The sequence below is a fragment of the Ailuropoda melanoleuca genome, chromosome 8 (genome assembly GCF_002007445.2).
Source record: "Ailuropoda melanoleuca isolate Jingjing chromosome 8, ASM200744v2, whole genome shotgun sequence".
Classification (NCBI taxonomy): Eukaryota; Metazoa; Chordata; class Mammalia; order Carnivora; family Ursidae; genus Ailuropoda; species Ailuropoda melanoleuca.
Genome location: NC_048225.1, coordinates 128,777,251 through 128,794,177, shown reverse-complemented (window position 1 = coordinate 128,794,177; position 16,927 = coordinate 128,777,251). Strand labels below are relative to the sequence as shown.

The following is a 16,927-nucleotide window of genomic DNA, read 5'->3' as shown; positions in this document are numbered from 1 at the left end:
CGACTGGGCGCCGCGCGCTGAGGTGAGGCGGGGCGGGCGCGCGTGCTCGCAGGGTCGAGGGTGCGGGTGCCTGAGGATGGGGGTCCCGAGGCTGTCCACACCGCGGGAGGATGGGGTGCTGAAGGGGGGCCGTGGAGCAGCGAGGAGGGGAGAGTTTGGGGTGAGGGCAGTGACCCTGGTCCGAGGGTTTGGGCGCCCGGACAAGGCAGTTCGGGGCTGGTAGGCTTTTTCTCTTAAGGTGGAGCTCTCTGTGCGTGGGCAAAAGCAGGGGCTCAAGGAGGGGTGGTAGCCGTGCAGATTCAGAGCTGGGGAGTGAGTCCTGGCATCTGTCCTTGGCGACGTAAGGTGGGCAGGGGTGCTGGTGGCAAGTGAGCTGGGGGGTCTAGGATTACATTTCCTTCTGTTCCCCTGACTGCCCACAACTATCCCTGCCAACCTCCTCTGAAAGAAGGGGTCCGTCTTCCTGGATTTGGGCTGGAAGGGAGCAGGGGCCAGGCCGAGAGGAGGAGCCGTTTTCCTCCATGGAGCATTGCCTTCTTCCCAGAGCTGGCTATTTTTATCCCAAATGTGACTGCAGAGGGGGCTGGGGCAGGGTGATGGGCAGGGCGACGTGGCTGGTGTGCCTGATGGTTCAGAAAACCCAGGCTGTGTGAAACAGGGTCCCCTGTTTCTGCCTCTCCCACTCTTGTTCCCTCCCTATTAGGGCCCCCCAGAGGGGGTGAGGTCTGGGACCAAGTCAGCTTTCATTCTCCCCCAGGTCCTAGAGGTAAAACAACTTTCCTGCTCGGTGTCCAGACTCCTGGACTCCGAAAAGTGCGTGTGGTTCCTTCATTAATTCTTTCATGGGACTCAAACCCAGATCTTCAGGCTGATGGCCTTTCTTGATTGCCTACCTATAGGAACCTGGGGCTGGCTATGCAGCTTGGGATGCCCACCTTCCATCCTCTCCTTTAACCTCTTCCTCCACACCCCACCCTGCCATGAGTCATACTCTAGACTGGGTGGAGACCCTGGCCAGGGCCCCTGGAGGAGGGCTTGGCATCTCTAAAACGGTGGGTGAAGTTTTTCCTCCTGAGCCAGGCACCCTTGGCGGTCAGTGCTGGGGAGGGCCAGGGAGGAAAAGGACTTCTGGCTTTGTGCCTATGTTGGGGTTCAGAAAGGGAGTCTGAGTTAGTGAAGGGACGGACTGGTGTGGGTGACGGGCTGTGGCCAGAGTCTGTAATTACAGAGGCTGGGCAGACAGGCAATCAGTATCTTTTTGGGCCGACAGGCTCGCAGGCTGTGCCTAGGAGGCAGGAGTCAGGGGCGCTGATGAGAGGGAGGGCTTTTCACCCAGACGGAGAAAAAAGAGGTGACAAGAGGACCAGGAACCCGGCTGGCAATAGAGATGAGGCTCTGTGATCCTGTCTCTTGTAGGCCAGGCCTTTTACCTTTTAGGTGAAAGGGACACGGGAAGATGGAAGGAAAGCAAAGGCCTGTCTGATGGATGCTCCCTGAGCCTGCATCTACTGCTATCCTGATTGGGCTGGGCTTGTGGGGGGTGGGGGGAGAGGGCAACTCCCCACCAGGGTGGGCAAGGCCCCTCAGCTGACCTAGACTGAGAGGAAGTGGTTTGGGGGCTGTGTTCAGGAAATGCAGGCCATGCCTCTAGTGTGAGCTCCCCTGCAGGAGGTGAGAATGGAAGGCCCGGTGGGGAGGATGGGGGCATTATAAGCATTTTGGGAAGGGTGGAGCCTGCCCACTTTGTTTCCTGAGGTTCTGCCAGGTGTTTCCTGGCTCAGGTTCCCTCAACCCCACCCTTTGGTGGAAACTCTGCTTTCCAGTAAACACAGGCACCACTCACTGCAACCAGGAGGGCACATGGGGGCATCCATTACCCCGGGAACAGGTTCCCTGAGAGCTGTGCCCCTCCTGTCTGGCCACTTCTCTCGGTCCCCTTCCTTTTCCTGTAGGTCTCAGCTTCTGTAAACTCCTAGTCCTGACACACACGTACGCACCCATCCAAGGCTGAGGCATGGCGGGGGAGGCCGTGGGGAAGGTCAGACCTTGGGAAGAGAACCTTCAGGAGGAGTCTGAAGAGGGGAGCGAAGGGCTTACCCTTGGCCCTCTGACCTCACCCGTAATGTCACCTTCCTGCAGGGTCTCCCATGGGATTGCTGGCACCTTGCTGGGTGAGATGGCACTGTGTGCAAAAAAGCGCCCCCCAGGTAAGACGGGGCGGAAGGGGGGATTGGAATCCTTGCGATCATCAAGATTGGGTGTTACTGTGGCTCTGGGAGCAAAGGGAGGAGGGACGACTGGCAGTGCGTCTGAAGGAGGGTCGATCACAACCCCTGCCATCCTGGTGTGTCGGGGGCGGGGGGGAGCCTAGCAAAGCGAATTCTTCCCCCGATGCCTGAGCTGGGCTCTCCCCCCCGGGGTGCTGAGTACCTGCCCCTCTAGTCTTGGGGCACCTGAGCGCTTAGTCGTGGGCCCGGGGCGCTGTATTCCCACCTTCTCTCATTTCTCCATCCGCCCCGCCCTCCGGCTTCTCCCGCGGGCGGGGGCGGGATGAAAGCTGTTGCCCGGACAACACTGGCGGTCCCCCTCCCNGCCTGCCCGGGGGGCCGCCGCATCGGCGCCGCTGAGGCCAAGGACAGACAGGCAGCCAGCCCGCCCTCCCCCGCTCATACCGGGATCATGACGGTCCCCAAGGAGATCCCCGAGAAGTGGGCCCGGGCCGGGGCGCCCCCCTCCTGGAGCAGCAAGAAGCCCTCTTGGGGGACAGGTAACGGGAGGCAGCGCCGGGCAGCTCTCCCGGGCCGGCGCTTTCCCCTCACCCTCACAGCTGGTTGTCCTCAGCCGTCCCTGGTCCTCGCCTTTCCGGACCCAGGGATGCTGGCTCCGGAGGGTCTGGCCCTTACCTCTCCCTGCACGGTCTTTGGAGACGACGCAGGGCGGGGGGGTGGGCGCAGAGCGAGGGCTCCGCACTGGGAAGTTTCTGGGAGCGAGGTGCCCACGCAGGGAGGGAGCCCTTTGAGTAGGCCCAGGGTGCTGTGTGCTGAGGTTCTGTTACTGCGGGGCGCTCCGCAGGGTCTTTGGAGGGCGGAGGGGAGGGGTCTGCAGTGCTGCCTTTGGCTCCAGCCCTGGTTGAACGCCTCACCAAGGAACCCCCCTTTTCAGCCTGTGGCCCTTGTGACCCCCAGAGGTGTGCTGGAGAGCCCTTCCTGGGACAGCCCGGTGTCCTGGGACGCGAACTTGGTACCTGCGGTCCCAGATCAGTGTGTGTGGAGGACCGCGGTAGCGCATCTGTGACTCAGTGACAGGCGTGTTGTCGAGGGGCGAGGTGTGCCGCTGGCACAGGAAGGGTTACAGTTAGAGAGAACAGCCCTTTAAAGTACAGCCCGTTCCTGCCTCCTTCGTAGCGCCTTGGTCCCGCATGACCCATATCCCCGACCCCCCTTCTCCTCCTCGAAGATGAGCTTTGGAATAAGGTGATGTCATTGTGGGCCAGTCAGAAGGCTCTGCGGGTGACATGTGACAAGCAAAGGCTCCTGTAGGGGTACCGCACGTGGGGCTGTGGGGCCGGTAAGCTGCCGCAGAGCCGTTGCAGAGCTCGGAGGGGTGACCCTCCATCAGCCACTCACCCCACCCCCAGGTTAGGAGGAGGGCAGTGCCCTGGCTGGATCTGCAGGGGTTCCCAGGGGAAGGAAGATTTTCGTCTGCAGCTGCTCTATCTTCTGGGGACTCCTGAGGCTTTACTGGCTAAGGTGTTAATTAAAGGGGTGGGGGAGGGGATCTGAGTGCCCCGAGCACAAGACCTTGCCATTGTTGGTCTTGTCCGGTGAATGGATGCCTGCCCTGCCAAGCCGAATGGCCAGGCTGATGGTGAGAGGGACCAGAGGGGAGATCTGGGTGGCACGTCAGGTGTGGCACTAGTTCCTTAAAACTGTGTCCCGTGGAAGGAGCCAAGGGTCTCCGTGGAAACCCCACCGAGTGCATAGGCCTGACGAGGTGTTGGGCCAGCTGAGGTGTTGGGCCAGCCGGCATCTGCTCCTCCTGACCACGGCACCCTCACATTCTGTTGCAGAAGAAGAAAGGAGGGCGCGAGCCAATGACCGAGAATACAATGAGAAATTCCAGTATGCGGTAAGTGACTTGGCTTGCTCCCTGAGCACCAAAGGGCAAAGGGCCCCTTGAGGTTGGGGCCGGGGAGGGAAGGCAGCCCCCTGGCCACTGTCCATCTGCGACTGCTGTTTTTTTCATGCCTTCGCCTGGCAGTGCCGCAGGACACACGGACCCCATGAGGGTCCCTTCTCTCGGCCCCTTTCCCCCTCCCGTACCTGTGGTTGCTGGCTTTTGGGGGCAGAGGTTTGGGAAGTGTCGATGGAGGAGGCAGGCTCTCCCTGGCTCTGGGCTGGGGCAGGAGGCTGTCTCTTGACCTTCTCCCCCACTGCCGTAGAGTAACTGCATCAAGACCTCCAAGTACAACATTCTTACCTTCCTGCCCGTCAACCTCTTTGAGCAGTTCCAGGAGGTTGCCAATACCTACTTCCTGTTCCTTCTTATTCTGCAGGTGAGTGCCCTGTAGTGGACCCTTTGCGGCTCGGGAGGCCAAGTCAAGTCAAGGAAGAGAGAGGTGGGAGGGGCGGGAGGGGATGGGAGGGGGCCTCAGCCACACCCTCTCTTCCCTGGCAGTTGATCCCACAGGTGTCCTCCCTGTCCTGGTTCACCACCATCGTGCCTTTGGTTCTCGTCCTCGCCATCACAGCTGTTAAAGACGCCACTGATGACTATGTGAGTCGCTTCCATTCTTCCATTTCTGCCCCTCTTCTCACCTCCACTCCCAACTTGCTCTCCTCTGCCTGGCACAGGTCCCTGGGCACGGTGCCATTCCCCTCCTGGCCCCTAGACCTGTGGCACTTCGGCCAAGGGCGGGGGGCAGAGCCAGGGGGAGAGTAGATCTGTGGACAGGTGCACTCAAGGTGGGACCCGGCGCACTCTGCATCCCACTCATCATCTCAGTCCCTAGGAGTGGGGAAGGCATCTTACTTTTCTTCCTTTTTTTCAGTTCCGCCACAAGAGTGATAACCAGGTCAATAACCGGCAGTCCCAAGTGCTGATCAATGGCAGGTGAGTGCCTGGGGGAGGCTGGGGGCCTTCAGGAGGAGGGGGTCCCCCGGGAACTTCCCTCGCTACTGACAGCCTCTTCTCTGTCTTCTCATTGCCTCAGCCTCCAGCAAGAGCCGTGGATGAATGTCTGTGTTGGCGATATTATCAAGCTAGAAAATAATCAGTTTGTGGCGGTAAGGGAGGTGGCCCTCCAGGGCGACAAGTCTCTTCCCCTTTTTTTGGCAAATAGAAATGAGTCTTTCCTGGTTTCCTACAGCCTCGTAATGACCCATGGATTGAACTTTGTTAAGTGGGGAGCTTTTTTTTTGTTTTTTTAAAAATATTTTATTTATTTATTTTTTGAGAGAGGGACAGTGCATGTGTATGTGCGGATGGGGGAGGGGCAGAGGGAGAACCCTAAGCAGACCCACACCTCGATCTCACAATCCTGAGGTCAAGGGTCGGATGCTGAACCGACTGTGCCACCCAAGCACTCTGACTTGGGAGCTTCTGTGTCATATTAATACACCTGGGGCTGGCTTCTTTCCAGCCATGCACGCTTGGGACTAAGCAAACCAAGAACGTTTAGGGGAGAGGAGGGGTCAGCAAACAGTGCATCGCGAGTGGGGGTCAGGTCTTTGAGCTCCTCACCAGGCTTTCTCTCTAGGCGGATCTCCTCCTCCTTTCCAGCAGTGAGCCCCATGGCCTGTGCTACATAGAGACGGCAGAACTCGATGGGTAAGTCGGATGCCCAGTGTCACACATCTTCTGCCTCCTTAAGGGTAAAAAGCTTGTTATTTGGAAGAGATTCCCAGGTCTGGGATCTATACCTTTTGGAAGGTTTTTAGGGATCAGAAAGGCTTTGGGTATGTGCAAGTATTGTGTACTCAGTCGTGTGGAGGAGGGTGATGCCCCAAGGTCAGGTGCTCCCAGGCAGAATCTAGAGGAAGGGAAGGGAACCAGGACTTAGGGACACTGTCCTTCCAGAGAGACCAACATGAAAGTACGCCAGGCAATCCCAGTCACCTCAGAGTTGGGAGACATCAGTAGGCTCGCCAAGTTTGATGGTGAGTGACTTTGCAGAAGCGGCTTGCGGGCGGAGGGAGCAGGTTGGGTTTGGGGGTTTAAACTGCACCTGTTCCTTTTCGCTGTGATGCAGCTCCCTGGATTTTTCTTTGTGGGGGAGTGTCAGCAATGCAAGGTGGCTTCCCCTGCTTTTGAGTTCACGGCTATTTCAGGTCTTCATGGCCCATAGCTCCCTCCTTGCTGTGTGTGTTAGAGAAATTCAGTTTGCTTTTATTTGGCTCTGGATAGTGATAATGCTTCTTTATGAGAAGGACAAACCATAGTGTGTGTGAGAAAAAGGCCGCCTGCTCCCCAGTTCTGCCCGCGTAGCTAGGCAGGTGCACGGCCCTTCGGTGTGTATCCGTCCATGCCCTGCGTTTATCCAGACGTGAGCGCAAAGCAGTGGGACCCTGGCGCAGCCAGACCTCCACACCCGCATTGCCTTACCTGTTGAGCTCCTCAGGTGTCTCACCGCATCGCCGCCGTTCGCAGACACCCGCCTCCTTCCTTTTAACAGCCGCGTCGTGTTGCGCAGAGCTGGCCTGCTCTAACTTACTCAGCTGTCCTTCGACCACTCGTTTCCAGGTTTTTGCTGTTCAGAGTGTGCTTCAGTGAACCTGCCGTGACCTGTGCTGTTATTTCTGTAGAACAGAGTCCCCAGAGTGGGATCCCTGGGTCGGAGGGTGTGTGTCCTTTTAATACCCATTCGCAGCAGCTCATTCCTCCCGCAAAGTCGCCTCAGTTCACCTCCCGGCGGCGTGCGGAAGCCCCTGCCGGCCGTGTCTCGGCGTGAAGTCAGGCTGCAGACGGCGCCTGGAGTGGCGGCTTCCTGTCTCCCGCCCAGGTGAGGTGGTCTGCGAGCCTCCCAACAACAAGCTGGACAGGTTCAGCGGGACGCTCTACTGGAAGGAGAGCAAGTTCCCCCTGAGCAACCAGAACATGCTGCTACGAGGCTGTGTGCTGCGGAACACCGAGTGGTGCTTCGGGCTGGTGGTGTTTGCGGGTGAGCCTCCGCCGCCGGGGACCCGGGAGGGCGTGGGGCGACCTGAGTGCGCGGTGCCTCAGAGCTGGCCTTCTCCAGCCTGACGTCTCCTCCACCCCGACGCCCTGCGGAACCGGCAGAGCGCTTCCGTGGCTCCCCCACCTCCTCCCCTTCCTTTCTAGGTCCTGACACGAAGCTGATGCAGAACAGCGGCCGGACAAAGTTCAAGAGGACAAGTATTGATCGCCTGATGAATACGCTGGTGCTCTGGGTAAGGCTCCTCCCAGGGTCCCCTGCCCCTGGCCCCCCGGGCCGTCCCGTTGCTTCCGCCTCTCCTCCCTGGTCAAAGGCAGTGCTTATTTCAGGCTCCCTTTAGACTTGGAAGAGGTGATTTACGAGAACCTCAGGAACGGGCGTGAATCAAGGGCTGGAACAAATCTTCCCTTGTCTGGATTCCAGTTTCGGTGGTGACTTAGCGTGGCACGTCAGCATCTGTTTGCTTTTGCCAGGGACAAGGAGGCCTTCACGGGGATGGAGGGAGAATTAAAAGAAAAATTTCCATTTGGCGGATGGGTAATGAACAGGGTCTTTTCCCCTGACTTCTAAGAGTGGAGGATCCCAAAGGAAAAGTTTCTGTTTCAGTTTTTTGGCCATTCCTGAATCCTGGTCTTGTTTGGCTGGAAATTTGAGCTCCTTGTTGGACTCTCTTCCCCTTCTTGCGCCCCCACTGCCTGCTGCCGGCCCCCCACAAGCCAGCTTGCAAAGGTTGGGCCAGCCTCTAGAGAGAAGCGTTTTGCCCTGGCCTTGAAGGGTTTGCCGAAGTCTCACCCGGGATAGCGGTCAAGTCTGTCGCTCAAAGGCTTGCATCGCCCCCTGGCGGTCCCTGGGCCGCTGGCTGGCTCTTGTTTGCAAAGCATCCATGGTGGGTGTACTTTGGAAACAGATGGCGGACATCAGACAGTGGTCTCAGTTTTTTTCTTGTAACCACCAGAACCTTCTTAGGATCCTTTTTCAGGGACTGCAAGATTTATTTGACTCATTATTTTATTTATTTGTGAGAGAGCATGCGCGAGAGAGAACACAAGCAGGGGGGCTCAACCAACTGAGCCACCCAGACGCCCCAGGACTGCAAGATTTAAATCTTTTAAAAGAATCTTTTACAATCTTTAAGACATTTTTTACTTGCAAGTAATCTATATTTTGAAGATAAAATTTGTTTCCCTGGTTAAAGAACTTTTTTGGCCATCTGTATGAGATCATGAACGTTATAGAAACTTGGCGTTTTTGTTGGCTTGTGGGAGCTCAGCTCAGGTAGGTGGGTGATGGCTTCGTCACGTTGAGAGGAGCTCACGCGCACCCCCTCTGACCGTCTGGGAAGGGCTCCAGGCATCCGAGCTCCCCCGTCATACAGTGAAGAAAGATGTTCAGAGACAGGGCCGCATGGTGGTCGGCAGACAGAAGCTCTCACTTCTGGGTGCTTCTCAGGAGAGCGTGCCGCCATTTTAAAGATGCCTGAGCTCTTTGAGGGGTTTGGGGTGTGAGTGGTGACCTTCAGGGATGCACTTGGTTTGGGGGGCTTCCTAAGTGGCAGCCTCGCCTTGGTTTCTCACTTCTTGCCAGATTTTTGGATTCCTGGTCTGCATGGGGGTGATCCTGGCCATTGGCAATGCCATCTGGGAGCATGAGGTCGGGACGCGCTTCCAGGCCTACCTGCCCTGGGACGAGGCGGTGGACAGTGCCTTCTTCTCTGGCTTCCTCTCCTTCTGGTCCTACATCATCATCCTCAACACCGTCGTGCCCATATCGCTCTACGTCAGGTACGCACTGGCTTTGCCCGCAGTCTCCCGGGGAACTCGGGGTCCCCAGCAAACCTTTCTGTGAAAATGAGACTTTTGGGAAGGAACTTGGAGCTCCTTGTGCCTCGAGCATCTCGTTCTCTGTTCTCGTTTGTGTGCGGAGCAGGCTTCGTCACTGTTTCCGGGCACTTTGGACTGTGTCAGAACAAAAAGCCGATTGATGCATTCGATGTGCGTTGCTTGCGTGCCAGCTTTGCACCGTGCCACCCGCAGAGACATACTAGGGATGGGCCTTGCTCCCTGCAGGACCTTCAGTCTAGTAGAGACAAATGTCTAAACTCCTAAAACAAAATGGGAGCGAGTGCTGTGGGAGTCCTTCTACCCACCGGCGAGTGTGGGACACGAGGGGATGCAGGTGTGCAACGTGGTGTCTGCCTTCAGAAGCAGCAGGCTGGGAGGGGAGGGGAGAGGTGCAAGCAGTGTGAGACAATGAGACCCCACGATCCCGCTGTGACACCATGTGGGAGGCAGAGGACCCCGGGAGTGGGAAGAGCATCACTCTGGGCAGGTAATCAGGGAGGACATCCCTGAAGAGGTGGCTGGGCTGGATGCAGGTGGAGCCTGGGGGAGAGGGTAGACACAGGACATCGATGTGGGACCCTTGGGATGGTCACAGTTTGGCAGTAGCACAGGGCATGACTGGCTTCCAGCTGACCTGGTTCCTGACAACAGAAGGTCTTGACGTGCTATCAGTACTTAGTAAACCACTGAAAGGTTATTTAAAAACAAAAAAGTCCCAGGAACGTGTCAGGAAGTGTTGGCTCGCGGTGGTGAGCGGGACGAATGGGATCTGGGAGACATCTGGGGTGTTTGAGGTACAGAGAACGCGAATGGGGATGGGCTGGTGAGAACGAGCAGGAGAAAGAAACTTCCCAGTGTCCTCACTGCCTTGCGCTCGAGGTGAGGGGGCCTGAGACGTGTTGAAGGAAGTGCTTTCTGGATGTTCGGGACTCTTCCCAAGGGCTGTGTTTCGTTCACACAGAATCCCCAGGTACGCCTCAGGTCCCCCTCCCTGGAGTCCGGTGCGGCCGGCACTGACCAGAGGTGGACAGTTTGGGTTTTTCTAGAACACTGACAGGAGACTCCCGGCCACTTGGGGCCCCGGTTTCCACATGTAACATGGGAACACTCCTGTCCCACCTTCTTCTTAGGGATGTGTTGATACTGGGTGGATAAGAGATTAACTAGATTAGAGGATCAAACATCGGGTGGGAGCCTCGTCGCGGCCATCACCGCTCTTTCATTCCCGCTGAAACGCCTTCCTGTTTACCAAGTTGTCCCCATCTTTGGGCTTGCTGCCCGAGTTTTGTACCCGCTCACCCAGTGCCCGTGGTGGCCGCTAAGAAAGCCTCTTGCTGAGTCTGATCGGGCTCCAGGGTGTGTTGGGGGCGAGAGCAGCTCCATGCGGAGAAGGCCAAGAAGGTCCCTCTAGCCAGCTGCATGCAGATCCAGCCCTGGTCAGGCCACACGCAGGGTTCCAGGGACGCCCCATGGCTTGGTCTCCTTCCTGGGGTGCTGACAGTCCATATCCCAAAGGGAACGCCGGTGGGCCAGAGATGGGGAGGACCTCGGGCTGTGCAAAGCGCCCTGCCACTGTCGCTTGGCATGATTTCCCGCTGCGGACTCACAGCTCTGGCCGTCTTGCTCTCTGAAAGCACCAGGCGGTAGTGGAGCCCTGAGCTGGGCGGAAAGAGAGTGCTTGTGGTGGGCGGTGAGGGGCCGGTGCCCTCTCTTCTCTCTTCTCTTCCTTCCCTCACACACTTTCTCTTGTTTTCTCTGCATGGTTTCTGTGTTATTAGTCCTGAGGTAAGAGCTGGTCGAGTGCCTTGTCTGCAGTCCCTCTCCTCTGCCCGTGCTGTCCGTCCCGCCTGCCCAGGCCCTTTGCACCTTCTTGTCTGGAGAGCATCCGAGGGTCGGGGTCAGGGAGCTCCCGGCCGGCCGCGTGGCCGGCTCCACTGTCAGCACTCCTTGCCCTTCCCACCCAGGTTCTGTGCCCAGGTGTCCGCTCGTCCGTCCTGTCTGCCCCCAGGCGGGGGGCCTGCAGCGAAGGCCCGTGTGGGTGGGGCCCCTCCTCGGCTCCCTGCCCAAACTTTACCGCCTGTTCCCTGTGCAGCGTGGAGGTCATCCGCCTGGGCCACAGCTATTTCATCAACTGGGACAAGAAGATGTTCTGCGTGAAGAAGCGGACGCCCGCGGAGGCCCGCACCACCACCCTGAACGAGGAGCTGGGCCAGGTGGAGTACGTCTTCTCCGACAAGACGGGCACCCTCACCCAAAACATCATGGTCTTCAGCAAGTGTTCCATCAGCGGCCGCAGCTACGGTAGGGCCGTACCGCGGCGACCCAGGGCTCCGGCCGCTGTCGTCTTGACATGTGGGGTTTGCTTCTTTCCTGCTCGGTCTGTGGGGCCAGGAGAGCATCTGTATCGGCCCCAGGTCAGGCCGCAGGTGTGGAGCGCCTCCCCTGTCCCTGCTGGTCGCAGCCCCCGGCAGGAGGGGGCTCTGCGACTGTTCGAAGGGGCATTGGTGGAGTGCGAGACCCTCCCCATGTTGCGTTCAGGGCCTTTGTGCGTCTCTGGAACGTGACCGTGGTCTCCAGCGTGGCCTTGCTGCAGTGGCCTTGCAGCCGAGCCACGGGGTGGCCCCGGACGGTGTGTGAGGTCTTCCTGCTTTATGTCCTAAGCCGGGCCTGTGGCTCGTGTGCGGGACTTTGTCCGTGGTTAGGCCTGCAGGGTGCAAGGCATCTGAGGGGGCCTGGGGGCCTGGCAGGAGAGCGGGTGGGCGTGCTGGGGACAGGGACACGGAGCAGCGGGGCGTGACTCGGTCCTGGGGTTCTGAGGACCCAGGGAGCTTGGAGTCGGCTGTGCGGCTCCACGCCAGTGGCTCAGTGGTTGGGGTTGAGGGTCCCGGAGGCCTGTGGGGGTTGTGAGCTGCAGGCTCTTCCCCACGCCGCTGACAGTGCTGACACTGCTTCGCCTTCTGTCCTGGCTGCGCAGGGGATGTGTTCGATGTCCTGGGACACAAAGCTGAACTGGGAGAGGTAAGGCCCGGCCTCCGTAGCTGCTCTGTGCCGATTCAGTGTAGGGCGCTCGCCCGGGAGCTGCGGGTACGGGAAGGAGGGAGGTGCTCTTTGGTCAGGAAGTGGAGGCAGCCTGGAGAGCTAGGTGTGTTCAGGAGCTGGGAGCAGAAGGGAGAACGTGGGGTCCGCGGCAGACAGGGTCTCGGTCTGTGCCCTGGAAGGGGAGGAAGTAGCAGGGTGGGGACCCCCCCCGGGGTGCAGCCCGGCCACCCACACTCTGCACTCTCACCGCTCTAGAGGCCAGAGCCTGTCGACTTCTCCTTCAACCCTCTGGCCGACAAGAAGTTCTTATTTTGGGACCCCACCCTCTTGGAGGCCGTCAAGATGGGGGACCCCCACACGCACGAGTTCTTCCGTCTCCTTTCTCTGTGTCATACCGTCATGTCCGAAGAAAAGAACGAAGGTGAGCCCAGGGCCGGCTCGTGCTCTCCCTGCCCGGACGGCTGCCCTCGAGTCTGCTCTGTGGCGCGGCCAGGCGGGGGCTTCCTGGGCAGGTCACGGGGCCTGGGGTGGCCGCTTACAGCACCCGTGCTCTTCCTCCCCACCCAGGGGAGCTGTACTACAAAGCCCAGTCCCCGGATGAGGGGGCCCTGGTCACTGCAGCCAGGAACTTCGGTTTTGTGTTCCGCTCTCGCACCCCCAAGACCATCACTGTCCACGAGATGGGCATAGCTGTCACCTACCAGCTGCTGGCCATCCTGGATTTTAATAATATCCGCAAGCGGATGTCAGTCATCGGTGAGGCCGGGACCAGGCTGCCGGGGGCACTCAGGGCAGCGTAAGGGCCTGCAGTGGGTGAGGGGTGCTGGGTGGCCCTTCCTGATGTGGCAGGTTGGCGGTCTTTGCCTGCCTGAGTCTTTCTGGGACTTTCTCACCCTGCCCCGATTATAGTACGGAATCCGGAAGGGAGGATTCGTCTCTACTGCAAAGGGGCTGACACGATCCTGCTGGACAGACTACACCCCTCCACCCAGGAGCTGCTCAGCACCACCACTGACCACCTGAATGTAGGTGTGAGGACAGGGCCCGGTGCTTCTGAACTCAGCGTTGTGGGGGGAGGGGAGGCTGACCTTCTTGGCTCTGTCCCCAGGAGTACGCAGGGGAAGGGCTGAGGACCCTGGTTCTGGCCTACAAGGATCTGGACGAAGAGTACTATGGGGAGTGGGCCCAGAGACGGCTCCAAGCCAGCCTGGCCCAGGACAGCCGGGAGGACAGGCTGGCCAGCGTGTACGAGGAGGTGGAGAACGACATGGTGGTATGGGCTGCAGAGTGGGCCGAGGGTGGTCAGGGAGGGCTGGCGCCTGGGACCCTCCTGTCTGGAACCCTTGTGGTATTTTCAGCTGCTGGGTGCGACAGCCATTGAGGACAAGCTGCAACAGGGGGTTCCAGAGACCATTGCCCTCCTGACGTTGGCCAACATCAAGATTTGGGTGCTGACCGGAGATAAGCAGGGTGAGAGCCCCGCGGGGCAGAGAGGGCTGCATCTGGCTACAGCCCCATCAGGCCCTCGCATGAGCCTAGACCTCAGGCTGGAGAGTGTGCTGACCTCTTTGATCTCTGTGTTGGTAGAGACGGCCGTGAACATCGGCTATTCTTGCAAGATGCTGACGGACGACATGACAGAGGTGTTCGTCGTCACCGGCCACACGGTCCTGGAAGTGCGGGAGGAGCTCAGGTGGGCAGAGGCTTGAGGCAGGCAGATGTCCTGGGCAGAGGCTTGAGGCAGGCAGATGTCCTGCACTCACAGCCCCTGCTCCTGTCCCGGAGCCCATGGGTGCGTTTCCCCTTCCCAGGAAAGCCCGGGAGAAGATGATGGACTCGCCCCACGCTGTGGGAAACGGCCTCCCCTGCCCGGAGAAGTGTTCTTCTGCCAAGCTCACTTCTGTCCTGGAGGCCGTTGCGGGGGAGTACGCCCTGGTCATCAACGGGCACAGCCTGGTAGGCACCTGTCTGGAGAGCCCTTCTCTTCACAGGGCTGTTCCATCTTACCTTGTTCTCCGTCCCTGGAGCTCAGCGTGGCTGCAGCCTTTCAGGGGCTGGGAGGCGTGACTTCCCTGTGTGCCCCAGGAAGATGGGGCTCTCTCAGGCTCTGTGTTCCAGGCCCATGCGCTGGAGGCGGACATGGAGCTGGAGTTTCTGGAGACGGCCTGTGCCTGCAAAGCTGTCATCTGCTGCCGTGTGACCCCGTTGCAGAAGGCGCAGGTGGTGGAGCTGGTTAAGAAGCACAAAAAAGCCGTGACGCTCGCCATTGGGGACGGAGCCAACGATGTCAGCATGATCAAGAGTGAGTACGGATGTGCGGGGAGGAGGGGAGGGAGGCTCCGCCCTGCTGGGACTCTGAGCGTGTGACCCTCCTGCTTCCCCTTGTCACCACTTGTCCCTGTAGCGGCTCACATTGGCGTGGGCATCAGCGGACAGGAGGGCATCCAGGCGGTGCTGGCCTCCGACTACTCCTTCTCCCAATTCAAGTTCCTGCAGCGCCTCCTGCTGGTGCACGGGCGCTGGTCCTACCTGCGCATGTGCAAGTTCCTGTGCTATTTCTTCTACAAGAACTTCGCGTTCACCATGGTCCACTTCTGGTTTGGCTTCTTCTGCGGCTTCTCCGCCCAGGTAGGGCACCTGCAGCTGCTGCTTGCCTGTGCGCGCCCCCTGAGGGCGGAGGTCTTCTGTCCCGGCCGTAGGGCGGCCCCGCCCTGGGCCCAGCTGTTGTCTGGTTCACCCGTTAAAAAAATACGCATCGAGGGGCGCCTGGCCGGCTCGGTCCGCGCAGCCCGCGGCTCTCGGTCTTGGGGTCGTGAGTTTGAGCCCCCACGTCGCGCGTAGAGCTTACTTAAAAAACAACAAAATGACAACAAGCACTTCTTGAAGGAGCAGAGACGGCTCCAGAAAATACCTTAGGGCTCCCCATGGCACTCAGCAGTCTTTCTCTGCCCGATTCCTGGTGAAGAAAGAGTGTGTTTACTCCTCTCTTGCTGTCTGTTCTCTTCCCAGACCGTCTACGATCAGTATTTTATCACGCTTTACAACATCGTGTATACCTCCCTCCCAGTCCTAGCCATGGGGGTCTTCGACCAGGTGAGGGGCACGGGGGTCAGGGGCTGGGGAGGGGCGAGCTGTGAAGACGCCACGTGGATGGTGTGTGCGTGCCCACTGCCCGCGGTGCCTGGGAAGGCCGTGCTCCGCTCAGCGGCAGCTCCCCTGTGACTTCCCTGGGCTGCTGCACAGAGATGGGTGGGGGCTTGAGAGGGATCTGGCTGCCCGAGAATCTGGGAAGGAGGAGGCGGGACGGGCTGTGCCCTTGGCTCTCCTGAGGCCTCCCGGACCCACCGGTGCCCCACAGGACGTGCCGGAGCAGCGGAGCATGGAGTACCCCAAGCTGTACGAGCCCGGCCAGCTGAACCTTCTCTTCAACAAGCGGGAATTCTTCATCTGCATCGCGCAGGGCATTTACACGTCCGTGCTCATGTTCTTCATCCCCTACGGGGTCTTTGCCGAGGCGACGCGGGACGACGGCACCCAGTTGGCCGACTACCAGTCGTTCGCGGTCACTGTGGCGACGTCACTGGTCATTGTGGTCAGCGTGCAGGTATGAGGCAGAGCAGGACCTGCCCTCCGCTCCGTCCGTGCGGCCGCCCCGGGCCCCAGTTCTCTTCCTGGGAGGGGGCTGCTCTTTCTGCCTGTGACAGCTGCCTTCCACAGATCGGGCTGGACACCGGCTACTGGACAGCCATCAACCACTTCTTCATCTGGGGCAGCCTGGCTGTCTACTTTGCCATCCTCTTCGCCATGCACAGCAACGGGCTTTTCGACATGTTTCCAAACCAGTTCCGGTTTGTGGGTGAGTCCCAGTGGCTTCTCCGCGAACTGGCAGGTAGCTCACGAGCAGAGTGGGGGCGTTTGTCTGGCGCTCCGTGCGCCAGATGCTCTGCGAGGTGCTGTGGGCGTGTCGAGGTGTCTCTGACCCGGGCTGGCCCTCGGAGGGTTTCTGTATCCATGAACGTGAGATGAGTTCTGCCAGGCCCTGGGGGCCAGGCCCAAAGGGAGGTGAGGGTCGAGTGGTGGCAGATCTCCTCAGGGTGAGCAGGGCGACTGGTTGGGGGTGGCCAGGGACAGTCCCGCAGGCGGCTGCAAGTGTAAATGGGGCGGATGAGAGGCTGGTAGCACATGGGAGGTGTCAGGAGGGCAGGCTGTCAGGTCTTGCTTGAGTCATTTCGCTAGGAGTCTTTTTTTTTTTTTTTTTTTTTTTTTTTTTTTGAGGAAAGAGAGGGGAATGGCATCAAAGGGTTGCATTAGAAAGGTGAACCTGATGGCCGGTGAGGAGCTCCTGTAGTGACTGAGTGCCAGGCATGCAGACGGGGCTGCTGGGGCGGGGCACAGGGTGAAGGACAGGTNGGGGGTTTTTTTTTTTTTTTTTTTTTTTTTTTTTTTTTTTGAGGAAAGAGAGGGGAATGGCATCAAAGGGTTGCATTAGAAAGGTGAACCTGATGGCCGGTGAGGAGCTCCTGTAGTGACTGAGTGCCAGGCATGCAGACGGGGCTGCTGGGGCGGGGCACAGGGTGAAGGACAGGTGCAGAGGGCGCCCTGGGTTGCGATCTGCTCTTTCATCCCCTCCGTGGGCGTTCGGTCAGCACCTGCTATGTCACCCGCCGTCCTGGGCGCTGGGAGCACAGCAGCTGAGAGAACGGGCAAACCCTTTCTCTCCGCATTTCGCATTTCAGTGAGGGAGACAGGCCGTTTTTACAGGTTAACAGATGGAATGTCTGAATTAATAGAGAGGGACAAGGTAGTCAGGGAGGACCCCTTGAAGAGAGGACGCTGGCACAGAGAAGTCTGAGGAAAGGGGAGGAGTGAGCCT

At 59.2% G+C, this 16,927-nt stretch overlaps 1 protein-coding gene across 6 annotated transcripts in view; it reads left to right on the top strand.

The window, feature by feature from the left end:
* The first annotated feature begins 4 nt into the window (after positions 1-4).
* The window catches only part of ATP8B2 (ATPase phospholipid transporting 8B2), a 19,791-nt gene continuing 2,868 nt past the window's right edge, over positions 5-16,927 (top strand). Inside the window, exons 1-26 of one of the 6 annotated variants that reach the window (XM_034667536.1) lie at positions 5-22; positions 2,140-2,207; positions 4,070-4,128; positions 4,442-4,555; positions 4,678-4,776; positions 5,051-5,112; positions 5,213-5,285; positions 5,759-5,829; positions 6,079-6,158; positions 7,001-7,159; positions 7,321-7,409; positions 8,759-8,955; positions 11,108-11,316; positions 11,990-12,033; positions 12,310-12,475; positions 12,622-12,810; positions 12,964-13,079; positions 13,163-13,327; positions 13,413-13,524; positions 13,642-13,747; positions 13,866-14,010; positions 14,173-14,356; positions 14,542-14,682; positions 15,064-15,147; positions 15,413-15,658; positions 15,772-15,910. In XM_034667536.1, coding sequence (XP_034523427.1) covers positions 2,177-2,207; positions 4,070-4,128; positions 4,442-4,555; positions 4,678-4,776; positions 5,051-5,112; positions 5,213-5,285; positions 5,759-5,829; positions 6,079-6,158; positions 7,001-7,159; positions 7,321-7,409; positions 8,759-8,955; positions 11,108-11,316; positions 11,990-12,033; positions 12,310-12,475; positions 12,622-12,810; positions 12,964-13,079; positions 13,163-13,327; positions 13,413-13,524; positions 13,642-13,747; positions 13,866-14,010; positions 14,173-14,356; positions 14,542-14,682; positions 15,064-15,147; positions 15,413-15,658; positions 15,772-15,910 — 3,080 coding nt within the window. In that variant the 5' untranslated portion in view covers positions 5-22; positions 2,140-2,176. Of the gene's footprint in view, positions 23-2,139; positions 2,208-2,634; positions 2,768-4,069; positions 4,129-4,441; positions 4,556-4,677; positions 4,777-5,050; positions 5,113-5,212; positions 5,286-5,758; positions 5,830-6,078; positions 6,159-6,889; positions 7,160-7,320; positions 7,410-8,758; positions 8,956-11,107; positions 11,317-11,989; positions 12,034-12,309; positions 12,476-12,621; positions 12,811-12,963; positions 13,080-13,162; positions 13,328-13,412; positions 13,525-13,641; positions 13,748-13,865; positions 14,011-14,172; positions 14,357-14,458; positions 14,683-15,063; positions 15,148-15,412; positions 15,659-15,771; positions 15,911-16,927 lie in introns of those variants that run through there. The other 5 variants (XM_034667535.1, XM_034667539.1, XM_034667537.1 and 2 more) reach the window with 5 other exon arrangements.